At 43.0% G+C, this 23,283-nt stretch overlaps 1 protein-coding gene across 3 annotated transcripts; it reads left to right on the top strand.

The window, feature by feature from the left end:
• The first annotated feature begins 7,188 nt into the window (after positions 1–7,188).
• LOC111841391 (uncharacterized) lies at positions 7,189–22,033 on the top strand. 3 transcript variants are annotated; one of them, XR_011989201.1, is made up of 5 exons: positions 7,195–7,395; positions 9,307–9,642; positions 11,522–11,623; positions 18,699–18,878; positions 21,927–22,033. XR_011989201.1 is itself a non-coding variant. In XM_072708776.1 (4 exons), the coding sequence occupies exons 1-4, from the start codon at positions 7,332–7,334 to the stop codon at positions 12,583–12,585; spliced, it is 954 nt and encodes a 317-aa protein (XP_072564877.1). In that variant the 5' UTR covers positions 7,189–7,331; the 3' UTR covers positions 12,586–18,691. The 3 variants fall into 3 exon arrangements, 1 of the variants encoding a protein (XP_072564877.1); XM_072708776.1 differs by lacking the exons at positions 18,699–18,878; positions 21,927–22,033 and adding an exon at positions 12,134–18,691 and having other exon boundaries at positions 7,189–7,395; XR_011989202.1 differs by lacking the exon at positions 18,699–18,878 and having other exon boundaries at positions 7,197–7,395; positions 21,927–22,014.
• Positions 22,034–23,283: the final 1,250 nt, after the last annotated feature.

Consider the following 23,283-nt stretch of genomic DNA (forward strand, 5'->3'; position numbering starts at 1 on the left):
ACAGATGCCGCAGACCTGTCCTCTGCCACATAGAGGTCATCAAGCACAACAGTCTCAAAATCCTCCTTGTCCAGAAAACTGAGCAGTGTAATGCAATCTGTCAGGCTGATCTTGTCCTTCAGGGATACAGTCTCTCAGGATTGTGTCATCCACTAGCCACCAAGTGGCAAAGATATCCTTCTCAGATAAGCAAAACAGTCCCAAAGCCTCTGAGGTCACTGTGAAACCGTCTTCCCCCATTTCCACCTTCATTCTCGGCGTAGAGAAAGTCTTCCTGTTTCACAGAATGCTGTGGCATCAGTCCCACTGCCCCCCCTTCTTCAGCATCAGGGGCAGAAGGCTCAGCTCTCCAAAAAGGAGGAGGAACATAGGCAGGAGGACGAGGTGCAGGTGACGGCAGTGGAGGAGGGGACACTTCAGGCAGGACTAGATATCTGAATTAGGCTTTTTCCTCTTCTCAGCACCAGCTTCAGGCGGAGAAACAGCAGCAGTCGGATCGCCCCCCTTTCCTCTCTGCTAACCATTACACGGCTTTCCTTATCACTTAACTGTTCCCTAGGTTTCCTAGCTCTCAACAAGGCCACAGACTTCCACCGAAAATAATATTCTGGCCTGTACATTCCCTTACCCCAATAACCAGTTTCCCTGCTTTCTAACATTGTTTCACAACATTCTAGCTCCAGTATGTTTAGAGTGCCCTCCTTTGGCCATCCACCCCCAGTCTGACGATGTGTTACAAGCCTTCTTTAGTCTCAGGCCAGTAACCCGTTCCATTATCTGCCTTGGGGACTGTTTCCCCCTTTATTACATTTCCTCATTATCTCTCCCTCGATCTCTGAGTCCCTTTCAGGAGGGTGTGAATGTTTACTTGACGCACTCACCATATCTACCCTTTAACAAATGGCGTTGAACATAAGACCTATGAAATATCTGTTCTGACCCTGATATCCTACAAACTCCCCTTCTCAAGGCAGTTGCTGTCTGTACAAAGCACACAGCTGCTGGGTGGTCACTAAACTAAACAAGACACCTTGTTACTGGGTGACGAATGAATCAAAAAGAACTAAGTGTTATTCCAAACATTTAGTGTCCTAAAAGCAAATTAACAAGCCTATCCCAGTATATCTCAGGTCCAACACATGATTCCCCAGACACTTTTTGCTATATTAGTCCACAGGGCTATTCCACTATTCCTTTTATTTTTAGCACCTGCATGCAACAGTGTGGAGCAAAATCAACTCCATGTATTGTTTATCCCACTGAGGATACTGCACCTGGGAGACCCCACACCCTTTACCACGTACGCATTCTCCAAAACCCATACACCCTATCAACATACATCTTTATACTCCCGTGGGACCGAGAGTGGGCCAAACCCCGAACAGTGCCTCAGCCCAGTGCCAGGGGTCTACGACAGCGCCTGTCTTAGGTTGTTCCTGTCCTCACACAGGAATCTTACCCATCCTTGGCCTGTTACGCAGTGCTGTGCTACCGCATGCAATACATTCACTGTCCAGCCTTCACCACACAATGCCGCACCACACAGAGCACACACCACCCTGCCCTCAGCCCCTGCTGCACCAAGCCTTATCACCGTCGTGTCTGGACCCCTGCGGGTGACGACTTCCCTGCCGCCTTCCTTGTGCCCCGTCACACAAATATACAGTGGCGCCACCAAAATCACGGACTTTCCCAAAGGTCTCGTGCATCCACCTCTTCCACGTAATAGGTCACTCAGGTCTCCACTTGGACAGCACCCTTTCCCTACTACAGGTGGATGAGCGCTCTCCCACCGGCCTTCCTAACCGTGGTCAGCGCTTCCCCGTGCTTGGATCCCCTCAGTCACGGCGGACTTTCACATAACACACTCAAACACTACCAAACACATAACCTTCAGCAACAAGCAAAGCAGCAGCAAGAATGAATAAACAGAGAAGCCTCTATCTCACCAAAACAGGTCCGGCCAAATCAGTCTCAGGAATGTTCAGGTCTGGGACAGCATGGTCTCCGTTGTTCCTCCGACAAGGGACTGGGCCAATCCTTAATCTCATCTGGATCTGGTCCCATCAGGCTCTACGCCTTACCTACTTCTATAGCAGGATCCCATCGTCTGGAACAAACAAAGAACTCAGCTGCCCCACGTTGGGCGCCAAACTGTGGTAGAAAAATTATAAATCAAGGACTTAGAATAAAAGTCTGGACCTCTTAGTTTGGTAAGTAAAGAAAATCTCTTTTATTCCAGCAAGTTCAGCAAAGCGCTCCCATCACACTCTGGCACTTGGTACCAAGTCACACCCAGCACACAGAGCAACCAGTAGATAAACCATAACTCCCAGGACTTCTAAGGCCTGATTGGTCATGAAACATCAACAAACTAAGCTGAAACGTATAACAAACACAATTCTCCTGCTCCATTGGTTCACCTTGGTAGCAAGGTGAAGTCCACCCATTTACTGGAGACAGCCTCGGCTTCTAGACTCTACTTGAGATATGTATATAGATATTAATTATATGACATTGAATCACTGTTAATGTTTGGGTGTTACATTGATTAATGATTAATACATTGACGTATTGTCCCTGAATCGCTGAAAATACATGGTTAACATATGATTAGTATGATTAACATAAGTATGATTAACATGATGCAATCAATTGCATAACACATTATATTGACTGCTACAACTACTTTAATAAGCTATAACTCTTTGTGCACCAGTTGGGGCGGCTTCAAGTCTCTTCCTGCAAGTGGTTTCTCCCCCCCTTTGCTCCACTGTCTGCCTCTTCAAGGTCCGAGCTTCTGCGGAGCCAACTGCAGGCAGCTATCACAAAGCGAGGTCACACAGTATTCAAAACAATCTCTTCTGGCCTAAGGCCTAAGACATAACAGACCCAATATGCCTCCCCTCCCGGGCCTACTAATGTCCAATTTTACTTCCACACCAGATGTCGGGAGCAACTGTATTTTCAGTGCTGGATGCAAAGAATTCTTTCTGGCAGATACGTCTTGACCGCAAGTCCTCTATGATGACCACGTTCAGTACTCCCTTTGGGCGCTATAGATTTCTTCGTATGCCCTTTGGCATAAGCTCCGCAAGCGAGGTGTTCCAGCTCTCAATGGAGCAGTTGTTTTCAGGGTACCCCTGTGCTATCATTGTAGACGACATCATCATCGGAGGCCGCGATGCTGCTGAGCACGACATCAATTTGAAAAGAGTGCTTAATCGAGCACGTGAGGTTAAGCTCAAACTAAACTCTGCCAAATGCAAATTCCGTCTGGACCAAGTCAGCTATGTAGGCCATATTTTTACTCGTGAAGGTTTGAAGGCGGATCCTTCAAAAATAAGGCAATCTCTAAGATGCCAGCTCCCAGGGATGTTCCGGCGGTGCAGCGCTTCCTTGGGATGGCAAATTACTTGGGGAAGTTCATTCCGAACTTTAGTGATGTTGCTGCACCTCTAAGACAGCTGACGCACAAAGACACTGCATGGTGCTGGTACCAGCAGCACCAACAGGCATTTGAGACCCTCAAAGCATGTTTGACCACCCCGCCTGTTTTGTCATACTTTGATGTGAAAAGGCCGATTACATTAACCTGTGATGCCTCGTGTTTTGGACTTGGTGCTGCGTGTATGCAGGACGGCAGACCAGTAGCGTACGCGTCTCGAACGCTCACAGACACAGAGACACGGTACGCGCAAATTGAAAAGGAGCTGCTTGCTGTCGTATTTGCCTGTACCAAATTCAGGGATTATGTGTATGGGAAATCTACAATCGTCGAAACGGACCACCAGCCCCTGGTGACCATTCTGAAGAAACCCATTCACACAGTCCCTGCACGATTACAGAGAATGATGCTCAGGTTACAGTGCTACGACATCAGTCTGGTGTACAAGAAAGGTAAGCACATGTATCTTGCGGACACCCTGTCTCGTGCTCCGAACACAGAGGTCCCTCCAGATGCTGGAAATGACAGATTTGAGGTCATGTCCGTCAGTTACATCGCCACTGCCCGACTGGAGGAAATTAGAAAGCAAACAGCAGAGGATGAGGTGCTACAGGCACTCAGCACTGTGATTCAACAGGGTTGGCCTAGTAAAGAACATAGTTTGTGTCCTGCTGTGAGGCCATACTTTCCCTACAGAGATGAACTAGCTGTGGAAGACGGAATAGTCATGAAGGGACACAAAACAGTCATTCCTCACTCGTTACAGAGGGAATACATCAGCATAGTGCACAGAGGTCACCCTGGTCTGGATGCTACCAAGCACAGAGCAAGAGGTATAATTTTCTGGCCTACCATGACTGCTGATATCACAGCGGAACTCCTCACATGTTCAGTCTGTAACAGCACAAAGCCACATCAACAGAAATAACCACTAACCCTATACCCAGTTCCTGACTTGCCCTGGTCTATTGTGGTGACAGATATGCTTGAGTGGCGTGGCCAAAACTACCTAGTGCTCGTGGACTCATACTCGGGTTGGTATGAGATTGACCTTCTCCGTGACACGACATCCCCAGCCGTGATCAGAAAATTAAAGAGACATTTCTCTGTGCATGGCACACCGCACACGCTCATTTCTGATAATGCCAGACAGTATACAAGTCAACAATTCAAAGACTTTGCCAAACAGTGGGACTTCATCCATGTTACTAGTAGTCCAGAGTTCCCACAGTCGAACGGCCTGGCAGAAAGAGCGGTCCGTAGTGCCAAACAGCTGATGGAGAAATCTCATAGAGATGGAACGGACGTATTCCTCAATCTCTTAAATTTGAGAAACATTCCCCGTGACCCAACGTTAGGTTCCCCTGCACAACGCCTGCTGTCACGGCAGACACGGTCAACCATTCCCGTCAACTCCAAGCTGTTAGCACCATCTCCCAAACATGCCCAGCAAGTCACTGCACAACTCTTTCATAAGAGAATGACCCAAAAGCGCTATTACGATGCCTCGAGCTGTCCACTGCCACCATTGGCAGAGGGACAAGTTGTGAGAATGCAAACCCCGAAAGGATACAACCACCTCGGCACAGTAAAGAAGGTGAACAAGGAGCCTCATTCCTACACTGTCCAATGCAATGGGAGAACATATAGGAGGAACCGACGCCACATCCTTCCCGTTGCAGAGCCTCCTCCTCCGCAGCTTACACCCGAGGACATTGACTCTCAACACACCACTACATGTGCACAGGACTGTACTTCCCCTGCGCCACATTCACCACAAATAATACACCTCCCTCAACCAGAACCTGTACGCACTGACCCACCTAAGCACACGGTACTGTCCCCTAACAAGTTCGACAGTGCACCGTACAGAACGCGTTCAGGTCGTATTTGCAAGCCTAACCCAAGATATGAACAGTGAGCTCTATTAATGTAAGTTTAGGGGCACTTTGATTCTTATTTTGAATACCTGCTATCTTTGTTTATTATGGCTGCTTCCATGCCAATACCATTCTTTATTTGATGTGTATTTTACATGCGTAGAGACCATCTTGGGATTTGTAACTACAATGGTTACATTGTTATAATGAAAACCATTGGCATTCTAAGTTGTTGGCTATGTTAATGTAATGCCACGAATTTGTTAATTGTTAAGTGTTTCCCTGACAGGAGGTTTCAGCTAAAGGAAGGGGATGTAGATCGTTGTGATAAATGATCTGTTTAAAATACAAGTGGATTGTGTATTATATATGGTTGCACTCCACATGTGTTGAGCCCCTTTAAGAAGGCACACTCCCTTATGGGATACATGCAGCAGCAACGGGTGGCTCGGCGTACAAGGTGTGTGAAGTGTTGTGTTGGTGACACAAGCTGAATTAATAAACACCTGCAGATGCCAAGGTCTTGGTATTAGTTCTTGGGATACACAACAGTCCCAATTCAGTATTATTAAGTAATTGTTACTAAACTATCATTATTACACCAACAGAAATCATTAAATACACTAAAAGCTATATTAAGTTGAATCTACTCGATATTCAGTGGGCACTATTTGAATTTTCATATTGGTTGTACTTAATGCATGTGTTAGTTACACCATTAAATCAAGTACAATAAACATGTTTTTCCTTCTATATCCAAAAGCTAAATTAAGTAATACCTACTTAATATTAATTCAATATTCATTGAAATATTAAGTTACCTCATCATTCAAATAAAGTTGCTCTACCTTAATTTTTTTTTTGTTGTTTTCTACTCAGAAATGTCCATGCAAATAGTTAACACACATTCTTTAGTATTAGCACCTTGTTTTACTTAAGTCAGGGGAAATAAAAAAACAAGAACCGCATTTCACAATTCAACATTTTAATAAATGTTAAATAATAATACTTATCATCACTTCATTAATCCCGATGAGGAAATTGTCTTTTACATCTCCCTCAACTTGCTCTTTGTAAGCAAATTGTCTGTGAAGGACAGCCACTCATGGCTGCACCCAGGGAGCTGAGGGTTAAGGGCCTTGCTCAAGGACCCACAGACATGCTGAGGCTGGATTTGAACTGGCAATTTTGTGATTACAGGCACGCAGGCTAAGCCCACTGAACCACACAGAACACATGGTTGCAGTTATTAGAGTACAAGAATCTTTATAAATAAATTACAAATATCAACTCTAAACACAGAAAGCATACAATAGGTATTTTAGACATCCTGAAATTGCGCAAATGTTGCAAAAGCAGTCAAGTAGAAAACAATTTGAATAGTGGAATGTAATCGTGTGCATTATACAGTACATTACTCGAGATGCGATTATTTTCATCATTTAGGTACACACATGACAGAAAGACTAAATCGCACAAGAGCAAAAATTTAAGTAACACTACGGACAGTCGAAGTTTTGCCTAAGGACCAAGACACCTTTTTATTTTCTCAAACAAACCCTGCAAATTATACATGTAATAATAATAGACACAATTGATTACTGCTGTTTAAAAGATTACATATTGCAGTATGTTTTACACACACACACACACACACACGTTAAAAATGTCTAACAATAGCAACATAAATGGTAAAAACAATGTTCTGTCAAAAGTACAAAACTATACATGTAAAGGAAAGTCACAGTGCACTACACGATCCGTACACCCTACTCGATCCGTAGCTTCCGGATCCGGGTCATGCATAATGTACATGTGCGCCTGCGTGTGTCTTTGACAGAGTTAGACTGCGCATGTGCCCAGAGTTTAAGCCTACCAAATGTAAACTGAAAGTGAATTCAGGAGGACGACATTTTGTATAAAGACTGAGCTGTATTAAACGAGGTGTGGGGGTGATAAAAACAGTTCTTTGCGTAAGAAAATAAGTAATCAGCACCTAAAGGATGAAAATGAAAATCAAAAGTCTCACAATTATATTAATCTTGTTAAAGTTTCTCAACTCTGATGGTATGTATCGTTTAAAAACAAAACCAAGGTTCGTTTAATAATGCTTAATAAACAAAATTACGATTATCTTAAGGAATATTTAACGTAGTATGTAGAACGAGTGTGGTAATTTTAATAAATACAGGTCTTCTTCCAAGTTAAAGTGCTTATTTTATGTGTTAGAACTGTTGCATGGCTTTAAAATTTTAGTAAAATATAAATTTTGTCTTGCCTGTATTCAGATGAAAGCATACTCAATAATTATCCACTTGTTTCTGATATGTTTTAAAATTCTGATTCTGTGGTGACTGTTAAATTTTTCATCCAGCTTAAACAGCAGGTAAACCACAAAAAAGATTTTCATCTGATCAGTAAACAAAATCTTAAGTCGGAGCCGAAGTGCGTCTCCCCGTTTACCGTTAGTGCATTGCATTACAGTGTATCAGCGGTATTGGGCGTCTCCCGTTTACCGTTAGTGCCTCCTTAACAGTATATCAGGGGTTTTGGGAGTCTTCCGTTTGAGTCGCTATTTTATGGCTTAAGAGGCACGATAATCCGTGTTTCATTCGTTCATCCGTTTTTCAATATGAAACCAAAACAAAAAAAAACGGAAAACCACTCGTATTTTCAGTTTTTGTTTCCAGAAACAAAACGACAAAACGGACAATGGCCCTTTTTTCCGATTTCCCATTTTGTGATCAAATAAAAAATGGAACAAACGGATAACGAGCGCTCATGTCCGATTTTGTTTTTTTCATTTGATACAAACGCGTGATCCGGGAATGGAATGATTGTACTGTACTGAAAACTGGCAAACTTGCAAAGAAAGGTCGCATTTAATCATAACTCACGCTGTCAGTGAAATTTTATTTTATAGAGACGCAGCAGCAGCATCAACAGAAAAAAAATTAGGAATTTAAAATGCGGATGCTTAGCCTGTATATTCTTTAGGATATTAATCCTACTGATTCCTTTATTTTTAAGCCTATTTTTTGTGGAATGCGATCGCCAAACCTGTCCGTTGTTGCCTATATGTTGCTTAAAAATAAATATTTTCTGAGTGGCAATGTTGCCGTTGCTCATATTTCTTTATGATATAAGGCTTCGGTTTAAGGTGACATTTGTTAGGCATGCAGATTATTTGTCCCTCTTTTAAATTGGAGCGAGCGTGGACCGATTTGACTGGAGCGGGAGGAAATTTTAGTGGAGCGAGGAGCGGTGTTGAGCGGAGCGGCTTAGTGCGAATTACAGCGGAGGAGTGGACGGAGCCAACAGCCTCGTGAGCGAGGAGCAGAAATTCTCACCGCTCCACTCCGCTCACATGCTCTGATACAAAGCCTCAATATTTTAGCCATACTACTAAACTGCTTAAATTGTGGGTGTAAATAAATTTCCGTATAGCACAGAAAAGCTGGCGCACAGCCAAATGTGCCTGTCATCTGAAGCACTAGTGATTATTGCGCATGCGTGATATAATACAGATATGATATGATATCGCCCAGCCCTAGTACCAAGCATTTACCTTTGTAAAGAAATACTGAAAATAGCTTTAAAATCCCATTGGAAATGTGGCTTCCTATTGAAATCAATATGCACAATTATTCATCACGCGGTGTTTCCAGCTGTTTTTAGTTATAAAACCAATCTGGGCAAGGCTCATTTCAGTGTTTCCTTCCTGATCCTAGGAACTATGTTGTTGGGGCTGTTACCCCTGGTAGGTTCTCCCATGGTAAATTGATCCTAGGTCAGCAGCCAGACAAAGTTGATTCACATAGACCCCCATGACGATTAGCACGAAGGAAGATGTTACCCAGCCTGAACTGGGGAGATCGGGGCCCCACCCTGAAGCCAGGTCTTGGGGGGAGCTCGTCGGCGAGGGCCTGGTAAATGCCAGGGTGCCAGGTTGTGTGAATCTTCCTGTTCTTGTTCCAGAGTGGCTGGTGGTGACGGGTGCAGATGAGCCTGTCTATGCACATGCTGGAGAGGATGTGACTCTCAGCTGCTCTGTGAACTCCACTTTTAATGTGACAGAGCTTCAGGTGGAATGGACAAAGACAGAAGTTGGCATCATAGTGCTTCAGTATAGTAAAGGAAATATACTCGAGAGATACTCTGGAAGAGCTGAATTCTACATTGAGGAAATTCCCAAAGGAAACTTCTCAGTGAAACTGAGGAAAGTCAGGACTGAAGACAAAGGGGAGTTCAGGTGTGAAGCCTACTCAGATTCTGATCCTGGTGGCAGAACAACAGCCAGGATAGCAGCACTGGGTGAGTCACCAGGTCACCTACACAAGGTGTCACATACTGTAGGTTAAACCAGACTGAGACTCATGTTTTTACTGGTGAAGATCCACCTGTATGATCTATATGTAAAACTCCTTTAACTGTTAAACACCTTTATTATATTGTCCTTATTTTAACTCCCTCAGACTTGGTTACCACTTTACTTTTCATTTTGGAGACTGCTTGTAACAATTTCTAATTATTTATGATGTTTTAACCTTATTTTTTGATCACTTTGCTTAACTGACCATTTGCTCATCATGAATATAGCCCTAGTTGCCGTCATGTTAAAAGTCAGCTTAACATAACACTGGGTGAATCACTAGAATGACTGGTTTTAACATGCATCTCAACATAGTTTTGTGTGATTAAATCTCATGTTAATTGTCCTGAGGGTCAGTGGTTCTCAGAGTAAAGTTTCAGAGTAAACTTTATTGTCATCTCAGCCATATACAAGTATACAGAGAGATGAAATTGTAGAGCTCAAGGTCTGCAGTGTAACAATATTATGTGTGCGAAAATGAGAATAAAAATTAAATAGGAAAAAAAAAACAAAAAATTAAACGCATAGCCATATAGGTTAGTGTAAAATGAAGACAAGAAGTGGTAATAATATGTACGTCAATGCAATGTATAGTATTTTTGCAGTATGGGTACATAAATATATATATATTAGTGCTGTCAAATGATAAAAATTTTTAATCAGATTAATCACATTTCATTTTGCATGAGCAAACAGACTCAAGAAAAAAGGGATTATACATGCACTTAACATGTTTATTGAACATCTTGAACATGAGTCGGATGCATTCCATCTGCCACAGAAGTGCAATACCATGGACCCATATCAAAAAGCAAGATTTTTTGCTTAGCCGGACAACTTGTCGGATTTAAGGTACCTCAGTTTAAATGGTCTTTATCTTCGTTCGCTTACAATTAGCCCGAACTACCGTAAATCCGACAAATAACCCAACTAATCCTGAAGTCCAATTCTAGCCCGGTTAATTGCCATTGTATCAATAGCAATATCAGTTGATAGCACATTACGCGCAGTGCTTCAAGTATAAAACTTATTCACATTTATTGTAGCAACACATCCACAGATAAGTACGGTATAGCGTGTGCGACCGATTTAATGAGCCACAAATGAGAAGCAGTGCTTAAATAGTATAAAACTACAACTTTCCCTTCTGTTGATAAAGGGCGCAGCCATCTTGGATTCTGAACTCGGGATCCTCTGTGCTGCTCCGAGATATTTCTCGGATCTCAGAGAAACGGGAGCGCATGTAGTCACTTCCGGCTTCAAAACTCCGGAATCCGAATCGGAATATGAGTTCCGAGGGCAAATGGAACACACTAAAACTGCCCGAAATGGGTTGACAGAGACATTTCAGGGATTTTGAATCATTCTGCGCTGCAGATGGGTTAATTGCGTTAAAAATTTTAATCAGATTAATCATGATGATGGATTAATCCGCGTTAACCCGTTAATTTTGACAGCCCTAATATATATGGGTGTTGAGATTCTGCTGTAGACTGATCTGTATACACATGCTATATTCTTACTGGGTTTAGTTAGTTTTATAGACAAAATAAATTAATGCATTTATGCTTCAGGCTTCTACTTCTAGTGCAGTTTTCAGCTCTAAATAAGATGCATTTTAATATAGCAACACAGCACAATCTATGATTTTATTTTCCCTTAATAATAATGTGAATCAATTAACAATTAAGAATCATGCACATAAAACAATTTGTGCCCCAATTTCATAGAGTAGTTATTGGGTCAGACATGCTGATTATAGTCTAGTATGTCAAGTCTGTTTGGAAAAATTAAATCTGAATGTAATTCTGCATTTTTTAGGTTATTCATCCTGGATTTGGGGGATTCTGGTGCTGTGCTTCGCTGTCATACCTGTCGTCATACTTACTGTTGCTTTACTTGCCAGAAATTATATAAAGGAAAGTAAGTAATTTTTAAACATTCACTTTCTATCTAACTATTGTAAAGCTCAGGGAAAACCAAATGTGAATGGCTGTGAAGTATCTGCTTTTTCATTTCTAGTAATTCTGATGACATCAGTTATTGCATGTTTGACGTCACTTATCCTGTAGAGGGCATCTAAGCAGACATGGGGCATCAGGCAGGACTGTTTCCACATGGGCTGCCTGTCCATTACAGAGCTTAACTGTTATGTAATGAACATGCTTTGATCTAGGGCTGTGCAATATGACCAAAATTTCATATCCTGATATGTTATCTCATATCCCGATAATGATATACATTGCTCAAAAAATTAAAGGAACACTTTTTAATCAGAGTATAGCATCAAGTCAGTTAAACTTCTGGGATATTGATCTGGTCAGTTAAGTAGCAGTGGGGGTTGTTAAACAATCTTAAACAAGATGGCGCCGCGGATGGTTGCCTCGGTGTGTTGGTGTGCACTGTTTTGCTTTATTTTGTTTGTTAATTCAGTCTCCTGCTGCGCTTTCACAAGAGAAGAGCTCTTGAACATCAGAAAAACTACCTCAGTGGACTTATTACTAACTTTTCTGGTATCTCCAATTGAAATCTTGGACATTCTGGTTAAAAGTGCTCTTACCTTATCTCACGCTGCGAGACGCCAGAGGAGAGGCAAACACGCCGGTGCGCTCGTGCGCCTACGCCGGCGGGGACTCCGCACACCGCTCCCCGCGATATTCCTCTCCAACATACGATCATTGTGCAACAGACTGGACGAACTGCAGCTACTGGTGGTGAGAAACCGTGACTTTTCCGCATCTTCCGTCCTATGCTTCACTGAGACGTGGCTGTGTGGACTCATACCGGGCTCCGCGCTGCAGCTCACGGGCTTCCAGCTTCTATGCGCAGGCCACGACATGGAACTCTCTGGCAAATCAAAGGGCGGCGGAATATGCTTTTTATAAACAACGGTTGGTGTCCTGATGTGTCTGTGATTCTTCAGCACTGCTCCTCCGACCTGGAATCATTTTTCATAAATTGCAAACCCTTCTACTCCCCTCGTGAATTCGCGTCATTCATTCTAGTCGGAGTTTACATTCCACCACAAGTGGACGTAAAAAACGCGCAGCACACGCTGGCCGACCAGATACAGTGCGGAGCGGACCAACCCGGACTCTCTAGTAATTGTCCTCGGCAACTTTAACAAAGGAACCCTCATCAACAAACTTCCAAAATTTAAACAGTTTATTAAATGTCCAACCCGAGAAGAAAATACCTTGGATCACTGCTACACAGCAGTCCCCAATGCTTATCACACCATACCCCGTGCTGCTTTGGGCCACTCCGACCATGCCATGGTGCACCTTATACCATCATACAGGCAGAAACTAAAGCTGAAGAAACCTGCAGCAAGGACTACAAGGGTCTGGAACAACACGGCTGCAGAGAGCCTTCAGGCGTGCTTGGACTGTACTGACTGGGATGTGTTCCGGATACCAATAGCCTGGATGAGTACACAGAGGCTGTAACATCCTACATCAGCTTCTGTGAGGACTGCTGTGTACTAACACGCACCAGGGTGAGTTACAACAATGACAAGCCCTGGTTCACAGCTAAGCTCAGACAGCTAAGGTTGCAGAAGGAAGAAGCATTCACAAGTGGGAACAAGGACAGGTACAAGGAGTTGGAGGAACAGGTTTAGCAAGGTGATGAGAAATGCTAAACGACCGTACTCTGAGAAACTCCAACACCAGTTCTCAGCCAACGACCCCGCGTCTGTCTGGAAGGGGCTCAGACAGATTACTAACTACAAACCCACAGCCTCCCACTCTGTCAATGACCTGCGCCTTGCAAATCAACTGAATGACTTCTACTGCCGCTTTGAAAGACAACTGGACAGTTCACACATCATCACCCCCCGCAGCTCCCCATGCCGACCACAGACCACCTCCCCCACACTAACTGCTGGTGTGACAACCTCACACCCCACCTCTTCATATTCAAGAGGGGGACGTTAACAAGGTCTTCAAGAAGCTGAACCCCCGCAAAGCTGCTTGTCCAGACTACATCTCCCCGTTCACCTTGAAACACTGTGCTGACCAGCTGCCTCAATTACTATTTCCCCATCCTAGCACAAGCATGCACTCTCTTAAATATGTATATATTTCCACTGCTGTATCATATTTCACATACACTAACTATTTATATTAGTACCTGTACATACTCTATGTATATATATTTATATATTAACCACCGCATCTCGAAGTCTGGCACCAACCACCAAAGCAAATTCCTTGTATGTGTGAACATACTTGGCAATAAACTCGATTCTGATTTTGATTCTAATCAGTTTCTGCTGCAGTGTACACATAGAAACAAATATAACACCTGAAAAACCTGATATACATAGACATTGTTGGAGCACGGCGTCTCCATCGGGTCCGTGGATGAGAAGAGATTCACAGCTGACACGGGGAGAAGTTGCAAATCACCGGTTTATTCTCTTGACTGATTATAATCAGGGAGCGGCCGTCTGACATACATTCAGCATGTACAGGAGGAGGCTCTGCCATATGTATCAGCTGTATCCCTTTTAAAGCCCTTTGGGCATCTCCCCCCCTTTCTCAGTACCTTCCGTCTACGTGACAACCCCATGTATGTCTCTAGCCGGCTCGTAGTTGTCCTTCTGGAAGGCTAAAAGATAAGTAGGGGCCGCTGATATTCTCTGCCGCCCCCCCTATCTGTTCCGATTAGGTAGCCTTGCCTTGCCGGCGCGCCAGTCAGTTCTTGTTTTGAATAGTTACAGTCTTATAGAATCATTCCCTTTTATTTTATTAATTATTCCCTCAATTCCCCCTTTTGATCTCCGCAAGGAGATCACCCTGATTATGCTGATTAGTAATATTTTCCCTTATTTATGAAATTTTGCATTCCCCCTTTTGGTCTCCGCAAGGAGATCACCCTATTGGCGGGGGAGTCGTAGTTCAAAGCTGTCCAAATGACCTTTGCCCCTCTCCGGCCCGACAGGCAGGAGAGGCATCATCCGCGCATAGGTGCCATCCCGCTTCTCTATCACGGTAGTGATGAGACGAACTGACAGTGCGCGCAGGCAGGGAATACAACAACACCCGCAAGTAACTAAAATCGCAGTAAAAGTAGCAAAGGATAATAAAAGCGAGCCCATTAAGCCTTTCCACTGTCCGAACGCTGAGGTCAGCCAAGCATCCCAGATGTTATTGATCCCAGAGTGTGCATGCATCGTTCTGGAGAGGGTCCGGAGACCCTCGAGTGCCCTGGTCACTGAGCCGTCTGGTGCTGTGTTATTAGGAATGTAAGTACAGCATTCTTCCCCAAACATAGCGCACACTCCCCCCTTTAGGACTCCAAAGAGTTCCACACACAATCTGTCCATCCAGCCTAGGAAGGAGGGCAAAAACCCTGAGCTTCAGGGAAATTCCACTCCCAGCCCGCCACAGGCGCGGCCCCCCTTCGGGGTCCATGGCTGGCATGGCTCACAAACCACTAATCATTAACACTTTAAGCATTTTAAGCATCACACATAACACACTTGTTTCCCCCAACATTCCCCTTTTTATCTTGATCTTCATCCTGGTCCTAGTGTTGTCTGGCGGTGGATGAGGTGCTTTTGTTCTTTCTGGTCGTTGGAGCAGGGGTGGACTACCCTGCTCTGGTTGCTCAGGTCAGGGGATTATTCTGCCCCTTCTGTTGAGACCTAAGTTGCGTCTAGTTCAGCCGAACTGACGCTCTGGGTTCCTTCCCTCAGGGCCTCCTGGATCTCTGCTGTGGTTCTCCCTGGGTCCTCCGCAGCCGCGCACTGGCTCCAGTGAAACCACGTGTCGCCTTTGCCTTTCAGATGAACCGCGTGTGACGTCCTCTCAGTGACCTGGAAGGAGCCCGTCCACCTGGGCTCTGACCACTTCCGTTTGATGACTTTCAGGAGGACCCACTCCGCCGTGTGTGGTTTGGCTGGCTGGTTCTCTGGTCTCACCTCCTGGATCTGTTTAGAGAAATCTGCAACGAGACCTTGCAAACAATCATAATATGCCCTAGGATTTTGCTCCCCCTTCTCGTCGGGGGTCCAGGTTCCCTCAACATACAGTATATATATATATATATAATAAAACTAATATTGAAAGATATTACAGCCAGAACACTGAATATAAAGCTAACTTTACCGTGGTGTCATAGTTGAGGTTTAAACCGGAACCCACTTTCAAGGTTTGGCCTGGTATTCTCACTTGATGACGTATGTGGGGATATGCAGACCCATACTAAAATATTCCAGGAAGTGGGTTTGAGTTTAAACCTTATCGTCGTCACTGCAGTAAAGATAGCTTTATATGTAGTTTTCTGACTAATATCTTTAAATGTTTATAGTATATTTCAGGTTTTTCAGGTGTTATATTTGTTTCTATATGTACATTTCATATTCAATAGTCCAGCTGTCTGGCAGTGAATGGAAATAGTGCAAATATTAATAAATACGTATTAGAACACATTTATTGTGCGTTTTCCCCCATAGTTTAATGCTTAAAGAAAACTTAACTGGACCTGTCTGAATCGTTTAGGTTTATAATTACTAGTCGACTAATTCTATGCTTTGTATTTCAATACAGTTATTATTATTAATGGAAAACTCTTGCAAGGGATGGCGAAATTACTGTGAGGTAACGTAAAACTATAATACAGACATGGCTGCATTATTTAGGTTTATCCATGCCGTCACATTGCAGCAAATAGCAAGTGGGTAAGTGTATTTTGGGACTGCAGAACTATTGTGTTAAAGTACACAAACTTAAAAGTACATAAAAAAATATAATACATAAATGAACACTTTGGAAACACATCAGATCTCAATGGGAAAAAAGTCATGCTAGATATCTATATTGATTTGGACTGGGTAATGTGTTAGGAACAAAAAGATGCCACATCGTTTGATGGAAATGAAAATTATCAACCTACAGAGGGTTGAATTCAAAGACACCCCGAAATTCTAAGTGAAAAAATGATACAGCAGGCTAGTCCATTTTGCTGAAAATTCATTGCAGCAACTCAAAATCGTACTCAGTAGTTTGTCTGGCCCCCACGTGCTTGTATGCATGCCTGACCACGTCGGGGCTGCTCCTAATGAGATGATGGATGGTGTCCTGGGGGATCTCCTCCCAGATCTGAACCAGGGCATCACTGAGCTCCTGGACAATCTGAGGTACAACCTGGTGGCGTCGGATGGACCGAAACATAATGTCCCAGAGGTGTTCTATTGGATTTAGGTCATGCGAACGTGGGGGCCAGTCAATGGTATCAATTCCTTCATGCTCCAGAAACTGCCTGCATACTCTCGCCACATGAGGCTGGGCATTGTCGTGCACCAAGAGGAACCCAGGACCCACTGCACCAGCATAGGGTCTGACAATGGGTCCAAGGATTTCATCCTGATACCTAATATCAGTCAAGGTGCCGTTGTCTAGCCTGTAGGCGTCTGTGTGTCCCTCCATGGATATGCCTCCCCAGACCATCACTGACCCCCCACCAAATCGGTCATGCTGAACAATGTTACAGGCAGCATAATGTTCTCCGCAGCTTCTCCAGACCCTTTCACGTCTGTCACATGTGCTCAGGGTGAACCTGCTCTCATCTGTGAAAAGCACAGGGTGCCAGTGGTGGACCTGCCAATTCTGGTATTCTATGGCAAATGCCAATCGAGCTCCACGGTGCCGGGCAGTGAGCACAGGACCCACCAGAGGACGTTGGGCCCTCAGGCCACCCTCATGAAGTCTGTTTCTGATTGTTTGGTCAGAGACATGCACACCAGTGGCCTGCTGGAGGTCATTTTGTAGGGCTCTGGCAGTGCTCTTCCTGTTCCTCTTTGCACAAAGGAGCAGATACCAATCCTGCTGATGGGTTAAGGACCTTCTATGGCCCTGTCCATCACTCCTAGAGTAACTGCCTGTCTCATGGAATCTACTCCATGCCCTTGAGACTGTGCTGGGAGACACAGCAAAACGTCTGCCAATGACACATCAATATGCGCCACCCTGGAGGAGTCGGACTGCCTGTGCAACCTCTGTAGGGTCCAGGTACCGCCTGATGCTACCAGTAGTGACACTGACTGAAGCCAAATGCAATACTAGTGAAAAAACAGTCAGAAGAGATTAGGATGGAAAAATGTCAGTGGCCCCCACCTGTCTCATTGTTGCCCCTCTAGGACACCTGTTGTTAATTTCATTAACACCAAAACAGCTGAAACTGATTAACACCCCCCTCTGCTACTTAACTGACCAGATGAATATCCAAGAAGTTTAGTTTACTTGATGCTATACTCTGAAGCGTTCCTTTAATTTTTTTAAGCAGTGTATTTCAAAAAATATTTTTCCACCCAGAACTCCTAGTGGTTCCATAGCAGTACGAATTGGACAAAAATCCTAAAATAAATAGGAGGAAATTCACAAATGTAACACGGTCCACAAACAGGAAGTGATCCACAAATGTGCAAAACACATTGCACGTGTACAAATCGATGTTACACAACACAAATTTAAAAATACGTATTTGTGGATTCTTCTGTGGGTTACAAATAATAAATTCCAATAAAATTTTCCTTAAATGGGCCACATCCTATGAGGCACGTAACCTTGAAAAAATGTTGCCGTAAACAGTGTATTTTGCGACACCAGGAAATAAATCATAAAGCATATGAAAAGATAAACGTTTCTATTTCGTCATCCAATATATATGCTCATATATCACAGCCCTACTTTGATCCTTTGCCTCTGGTAACAAACATTTATGTGTGAATTTGAAGTATTTCCGAAAGTTTTATCACTGTAAACCCTAGCAAACCAAAACAGTGAACCAAAGCTGATGTCCTCATTGAAATTATACGAAAAATAAATACAGGAGCTGCATCTGGTGAGACTGACAGTCTGTACTGAGTGTCTGTAGGTGAGCATGCAGCAGAATGACCATCTGAGGATGGCTGTAGATCATTAAACTTTGCATGAACCATTATCTAATGTTAAAGAGCATGTGGTTAAATTTGGTTTTGCTTTGTCTATAGTTGAAAGCAGACAGGATGAGTGTCGTAGGCTGTGCCTTGAGGGGCCCTATGAGCAGTGGTCTGAGCTGCACCGTGAGCTGCACCGTGAGCTGCGCCGTGAGCGGTGCTGTCAGTGCCTACTTGTCGCAGTTCCAGCAGGCATAGTTTGCATTGCGTTCATCCTGTGGGGTGTAACTGAAGGTGAGCCCATTAAATATGGTTGATATGTTCTTGTATTTTGATTAATTTAAAGAATGTTTTAAAACAAATTGATATAAATTTTATTCTGTCATATAAGTTTATGATTTAAAATTGTTTTATGGATAACAGAGCAGCAGTAGTAAATTAAATGGATTTATGAAAGTTAATTGGCTAAAGATCCAGGAGAGATCAGGAATTTCACTAATAAATGTTTGTATGTGTGAAGAACAATGAATTATCTAAACTAGTTAATAGCAGGGACGGATTATGAGTCCGTGGGCCCCTGGGCCAGACAACGAGAAAGGCCCCCCCCCCCAAAAAAACAAAAAAAAAACAACGCACGCATGCACGCACATAAATCAGCAGCGGTACAAAGGTTGTGCTAAAAACTATACTACATATATACTATACTCCATTTTACTCATGAAACATCACTTCACTCACACAGAATCTGATCTGAAACGTATATATAGCGTATATCAAACGAATAACTTTGTCAACCAAGAAATCGCTTATTTAGACTTAGACTTAGAAATCATGGAGGGGTCTGAAATTCACATTGTAGGTGCATTCCCACTGTGAGAGACAGCATAAAAAAAATTCAGGAAATCACATTGTATGATTTTTAAAGAATTTATTTGTATTGCACTGCTGCACATAAGTATTTGAACACCTGGCAATCAGCAATAATTCTGGCTCTCAAAGACCTGTTACTCTGCCTTTAAAAAGTCCACCTCTACTCCACTTAAGTCAGACGTCATACGTGTGTACTACCATGGGCAAGACCAAAGAGCTATCAAAAGACACCAGAGACAAAATTGTGGACCTCCGCAAGATCTCACCTCATGAGGTATCACTGATGATAAGAAAGGTGAGCAATCAGCCCAGAACTACACGGGAGGAGCTGGTCAATGACATGAAGAGAGCTGGGACCACAGTTTCAAAGGTCACTGTCAGTAGAACACTACGCCGTCTTGGTTTCAAATCATGCATTGCACGGAAGGTTCCCCTGCTCAAATCATCACATGTCCAGCCCCGTCTGAAGTTTGCCAATGACCATCTGGATGATCCAGAGGAGGCATGAGAGAAAGTCATGTGGTCAGATGAGTCCAAAATAGAACTTTTTAGTCTAAACTTCACTCGCCGTGTTTGGAGGATGCATCCCAAGAACACCATCCCTACTGTGATGCATGGGGGTGGAAACATCATGCTTTGGGGGTGCTTTTCTGCGAAGGGGACAGGACGACTGCACTGTATTAAGGAGAGGATGAATGGGGCCATGTATTGTGAGATTTTGAGCAACAACCTCCTTCCCTCACTCAGAGCATTGAAGATTGGTTGTGGCTGGGTCTTCCAACATGACAATGACCCGAAGCACACAGCTAGGATAACCAAGGAGTGGCACCGTAAGAAGCATATCAAGGTTCTGGAGTGGCCTAGCCAGTCTCCAGACCTAAATCCAATAGAAAATCTTTGGAAGGAGCTGAAACTCCATGTTGCTCAGCGACAGCCCCAAAACCTGACAGATCTAGAGGAGATCTGTGTGGAGGAGTGGGCCAAAATCCCTCCTGCAGTGTATGCAAACCTGGTCAAGAACTACAGGAAATGTTTGACCTCTGTAATTGCAAACAAAGGCTTCTGTACCAAATATTAACACTGATTTTCTCAGGTGTTCAAATACTTATGTGCAGAATGCAAAACAAATAAATTCTTTAAAAATCATTCAATGTGATTTCCTGAATTTTTTTTTTAATGCTGTCTCTCACAGTGGGAATGCACCTATAATGTGGATTTCAGACCCCTCCATGATTTCTAAGTGGGAGAACTTGCAAAATCACAGGGTGTTCAAATACTTATGTTCCTCACTGTAACCTAATTGAGGGGCCCTTTTCCAATACTAAGGATGAATAACATACACAACCTGTGGTTCAGGTGCTTGTCTTTAAGATTGAGAAACATCTTTAAATTCTTTAACGTTTAATATAACTGCTTATATTTCGGTATGTATCCCCTAGGGATGTCATGATACCAGAAATTTAGTAGAGTACCAGTAGAATTCCATGATTCTCAATATCCAATTCGATACCATGGTTAAAAAAAGATTGCTCCATGTATGTAACCATAAACTCCTTTATTAAAAACATTTGAACATTATAAAAATGGCATTTCTGTAAATAAACAGAACAGAAAACTGTACTATGATTTATGTGCTAGTATTGCAACAATTTTTCATAGATGCTGCAATGATTGCTATGAATGACATCCCTTTTCATCGCTGTTTGAACAGTTGAAAGCTGTAGTTTTGAACTGTTAATTAGCACTTCCACCTTTTTTGTGGCTCATTAAATCGGTCATGCACACAGTACTGTACAACTGGTATCTGTGGACGTGCTGCTATGGTGTTTTATGCGCAAAATACCCCACAATATGTTGTTAGGAACTAAAAATGGCTAACAATTAACCAGGCTAGAACGGTCGTGTCAAATTTCTTCAGCCTTCCCTGTGACGTTTCACTCAGCTCATGAGGCATTTGTACCCCGTAAGTTTCAAGCTCACCCTTACCGCTTCAGCAAGCGTTCTCAGTAAAATACGTTTACAAATGTATTTTAATAGTGTGTTTTTAATTAAGAAATTGTTTGCATATAGCTTGAAAGTACAACCGATGTCTTATTAGATTATTAATTAACTGCAGCAGTATGGGATAAAACATATCGCTATCAAGCTAAATGTAAATTAATCTAATAAAATATCGGTTGTACTATCAAGCTAAATGTAAACGATTATCCATATGTAATTTTTCCTGTGCATGTGGGCGATAGACTGGAACACCTGTAGGTATATATGCTACCCCTGTCAGTTCTGGAAGAATTGCTGCCTCGGTGCATACACTGCCAATGGTACTTACGGTACTGCAAAAAAAGAAGTACTGTCGCATTTTCAGAATGTTGATATCGAACGGTATCTAACCTGGGATCAGTTCTGCAGAACTGCATCTCAGTACTGCCAAACATTCCCTGAATGTTACCTTGTGTTACTGGTGTTTCTCAGGATCCAGAGAAGTGGCTGTTACTTGTGCTGTCATCAGTCTGCTAAACATCCTGGTGCTGTTTATTATGGATCCAAATCGATTTTATCCAGGTATGTTAACGTACTTTCATATGCTTCCTTCTGTTTTCAATATACACTGTGAAACGAAGGTGACAGTTTGAAAAAATTATAACGTATAAACAAATATTAACTATTATAATAAATTAATGAATAATACTTTTTTTCATGCTGTTATCAGGATTATAACAGTGCACTGTTCAGCTCTAATATATGTTTGTTATTGACAGTGTAAGGCTAATATCGAAGGTCCATCTTCTAATTTGTCAGACCCCACAAACACTAAACTGAAGGGGTGTAACGAGATCTTGTGACGAGATTTCTCGTTGAAATGAAAAGCGATCTCGCGAAGCATGTCCACGTCTGACGAAATCACCATAGTAGATGCACCAGACATTTTTAAATCTTTGTGTAGCAGCATTTTGGTTACTGTTGGAGCACGCCGTCTCCACCGGGTCCGTGGATGAGAAGAGATTCACAGCCGACACGGGGAGAAGTTGCAAATCACCGGTTTATTGTCTGACAGATTGCAATCCGGGAGCGGCCGTCTGACATACATTCAGCATGTACAGGAGGAGGCTCTGCCATATGTATCAGCTGTATCGATCCCTTTTAAAGCCCTTTGGGCATCTCCCCCCCTTTCTCGGTACCTTCCATGTACGTGACAACCATATGTTTGACACTTGCCCTCGTTAGCCGGCTCGTAGTTGTCCTTCTGGAAGGCTAAAAGATAAGTAGGGGCCGCTGATGTTCTCTGTCGCCCCCCCCCTATCTGTTCCGATTAGGTAGCCTTGCCTTGCCGGTGTTCTGAAATTTTTTCCTACCTAAAATATTTTCCTACCCGTAGCGGAAATGTATAACCATATCTGTTATTTTGTCCTACCTTGTGATAATATCCTACCAGCATAAATATCTGCTCCCCTCTCTAAGGGTGGTACAGTAGGACATTATTATAGACGCAAACACTCCATAAATATCTGCTCCCCTCTCTGTTAAGGGTGGTAGGACATTATTATAGATGTAAACACTTCATAAATATCTGCTCCCCTCTCTGTTAAGGGTGGTAGGACATTATTATAGATGTAAACACTTCATAAATATCTGCTTCCCTCTCTGTTAAGGGTGGTAGGACATTATTATAGATGTAAACACTTCATAAATATCTGCTTCCCTCTCTGTTAAGGGTGGTAGGACATTATTATAGATGTAAACACTTCATAAATATCTGCTCCCCTCTCTGTTAAGGGTGGTAGGACATTATTATAGATGTAAACACTTCATAAATATCTGCTCCCCTCTC

The sequence above is a fragment of the Paramormyrops kingsleyae genome, unplaced genomic scaffold, assembly GCF_048594095.1.
Source record: "Paramormyrops kingsleyae isolate MSU_618 unplaced genomic scaffold, PKINGS_0.4 ups323, whole genome shotgun sequence".
Classification (NCBI taxonomy): Eukaryota; Metazoa; Chordata; class Actinopteri; order Osteoglossiformes; family Mormyridae; genus Paramormyrops; species Paramormyrops kingsleyae.

Excerpts from the sequence above, each read along its gene's own strand:
- LOC111841391 (XM_072708776.1), top strand. The coding sequence starts at position 7,332 with ATGAAAATGAAAATCAAAAGTCTCACAATTATATTAATCTTGTTAAAG. Across the intron at positions 7,396-9,306 it reads AAAGTTTCTCAACTCTGATG|AGTGGCTGGTGGTGACGGGT; the intron begins GTATGTATCGTT and ends TTCTTGTTCCAG. Across the intron at positions 9,643-11,521 it reads AGCCAGGATAGCAGCACTGG|GTTATTCATCCTGGATTTGG; the intron begins GTGAGTCACCAG and ends TGCATTTTTTAG.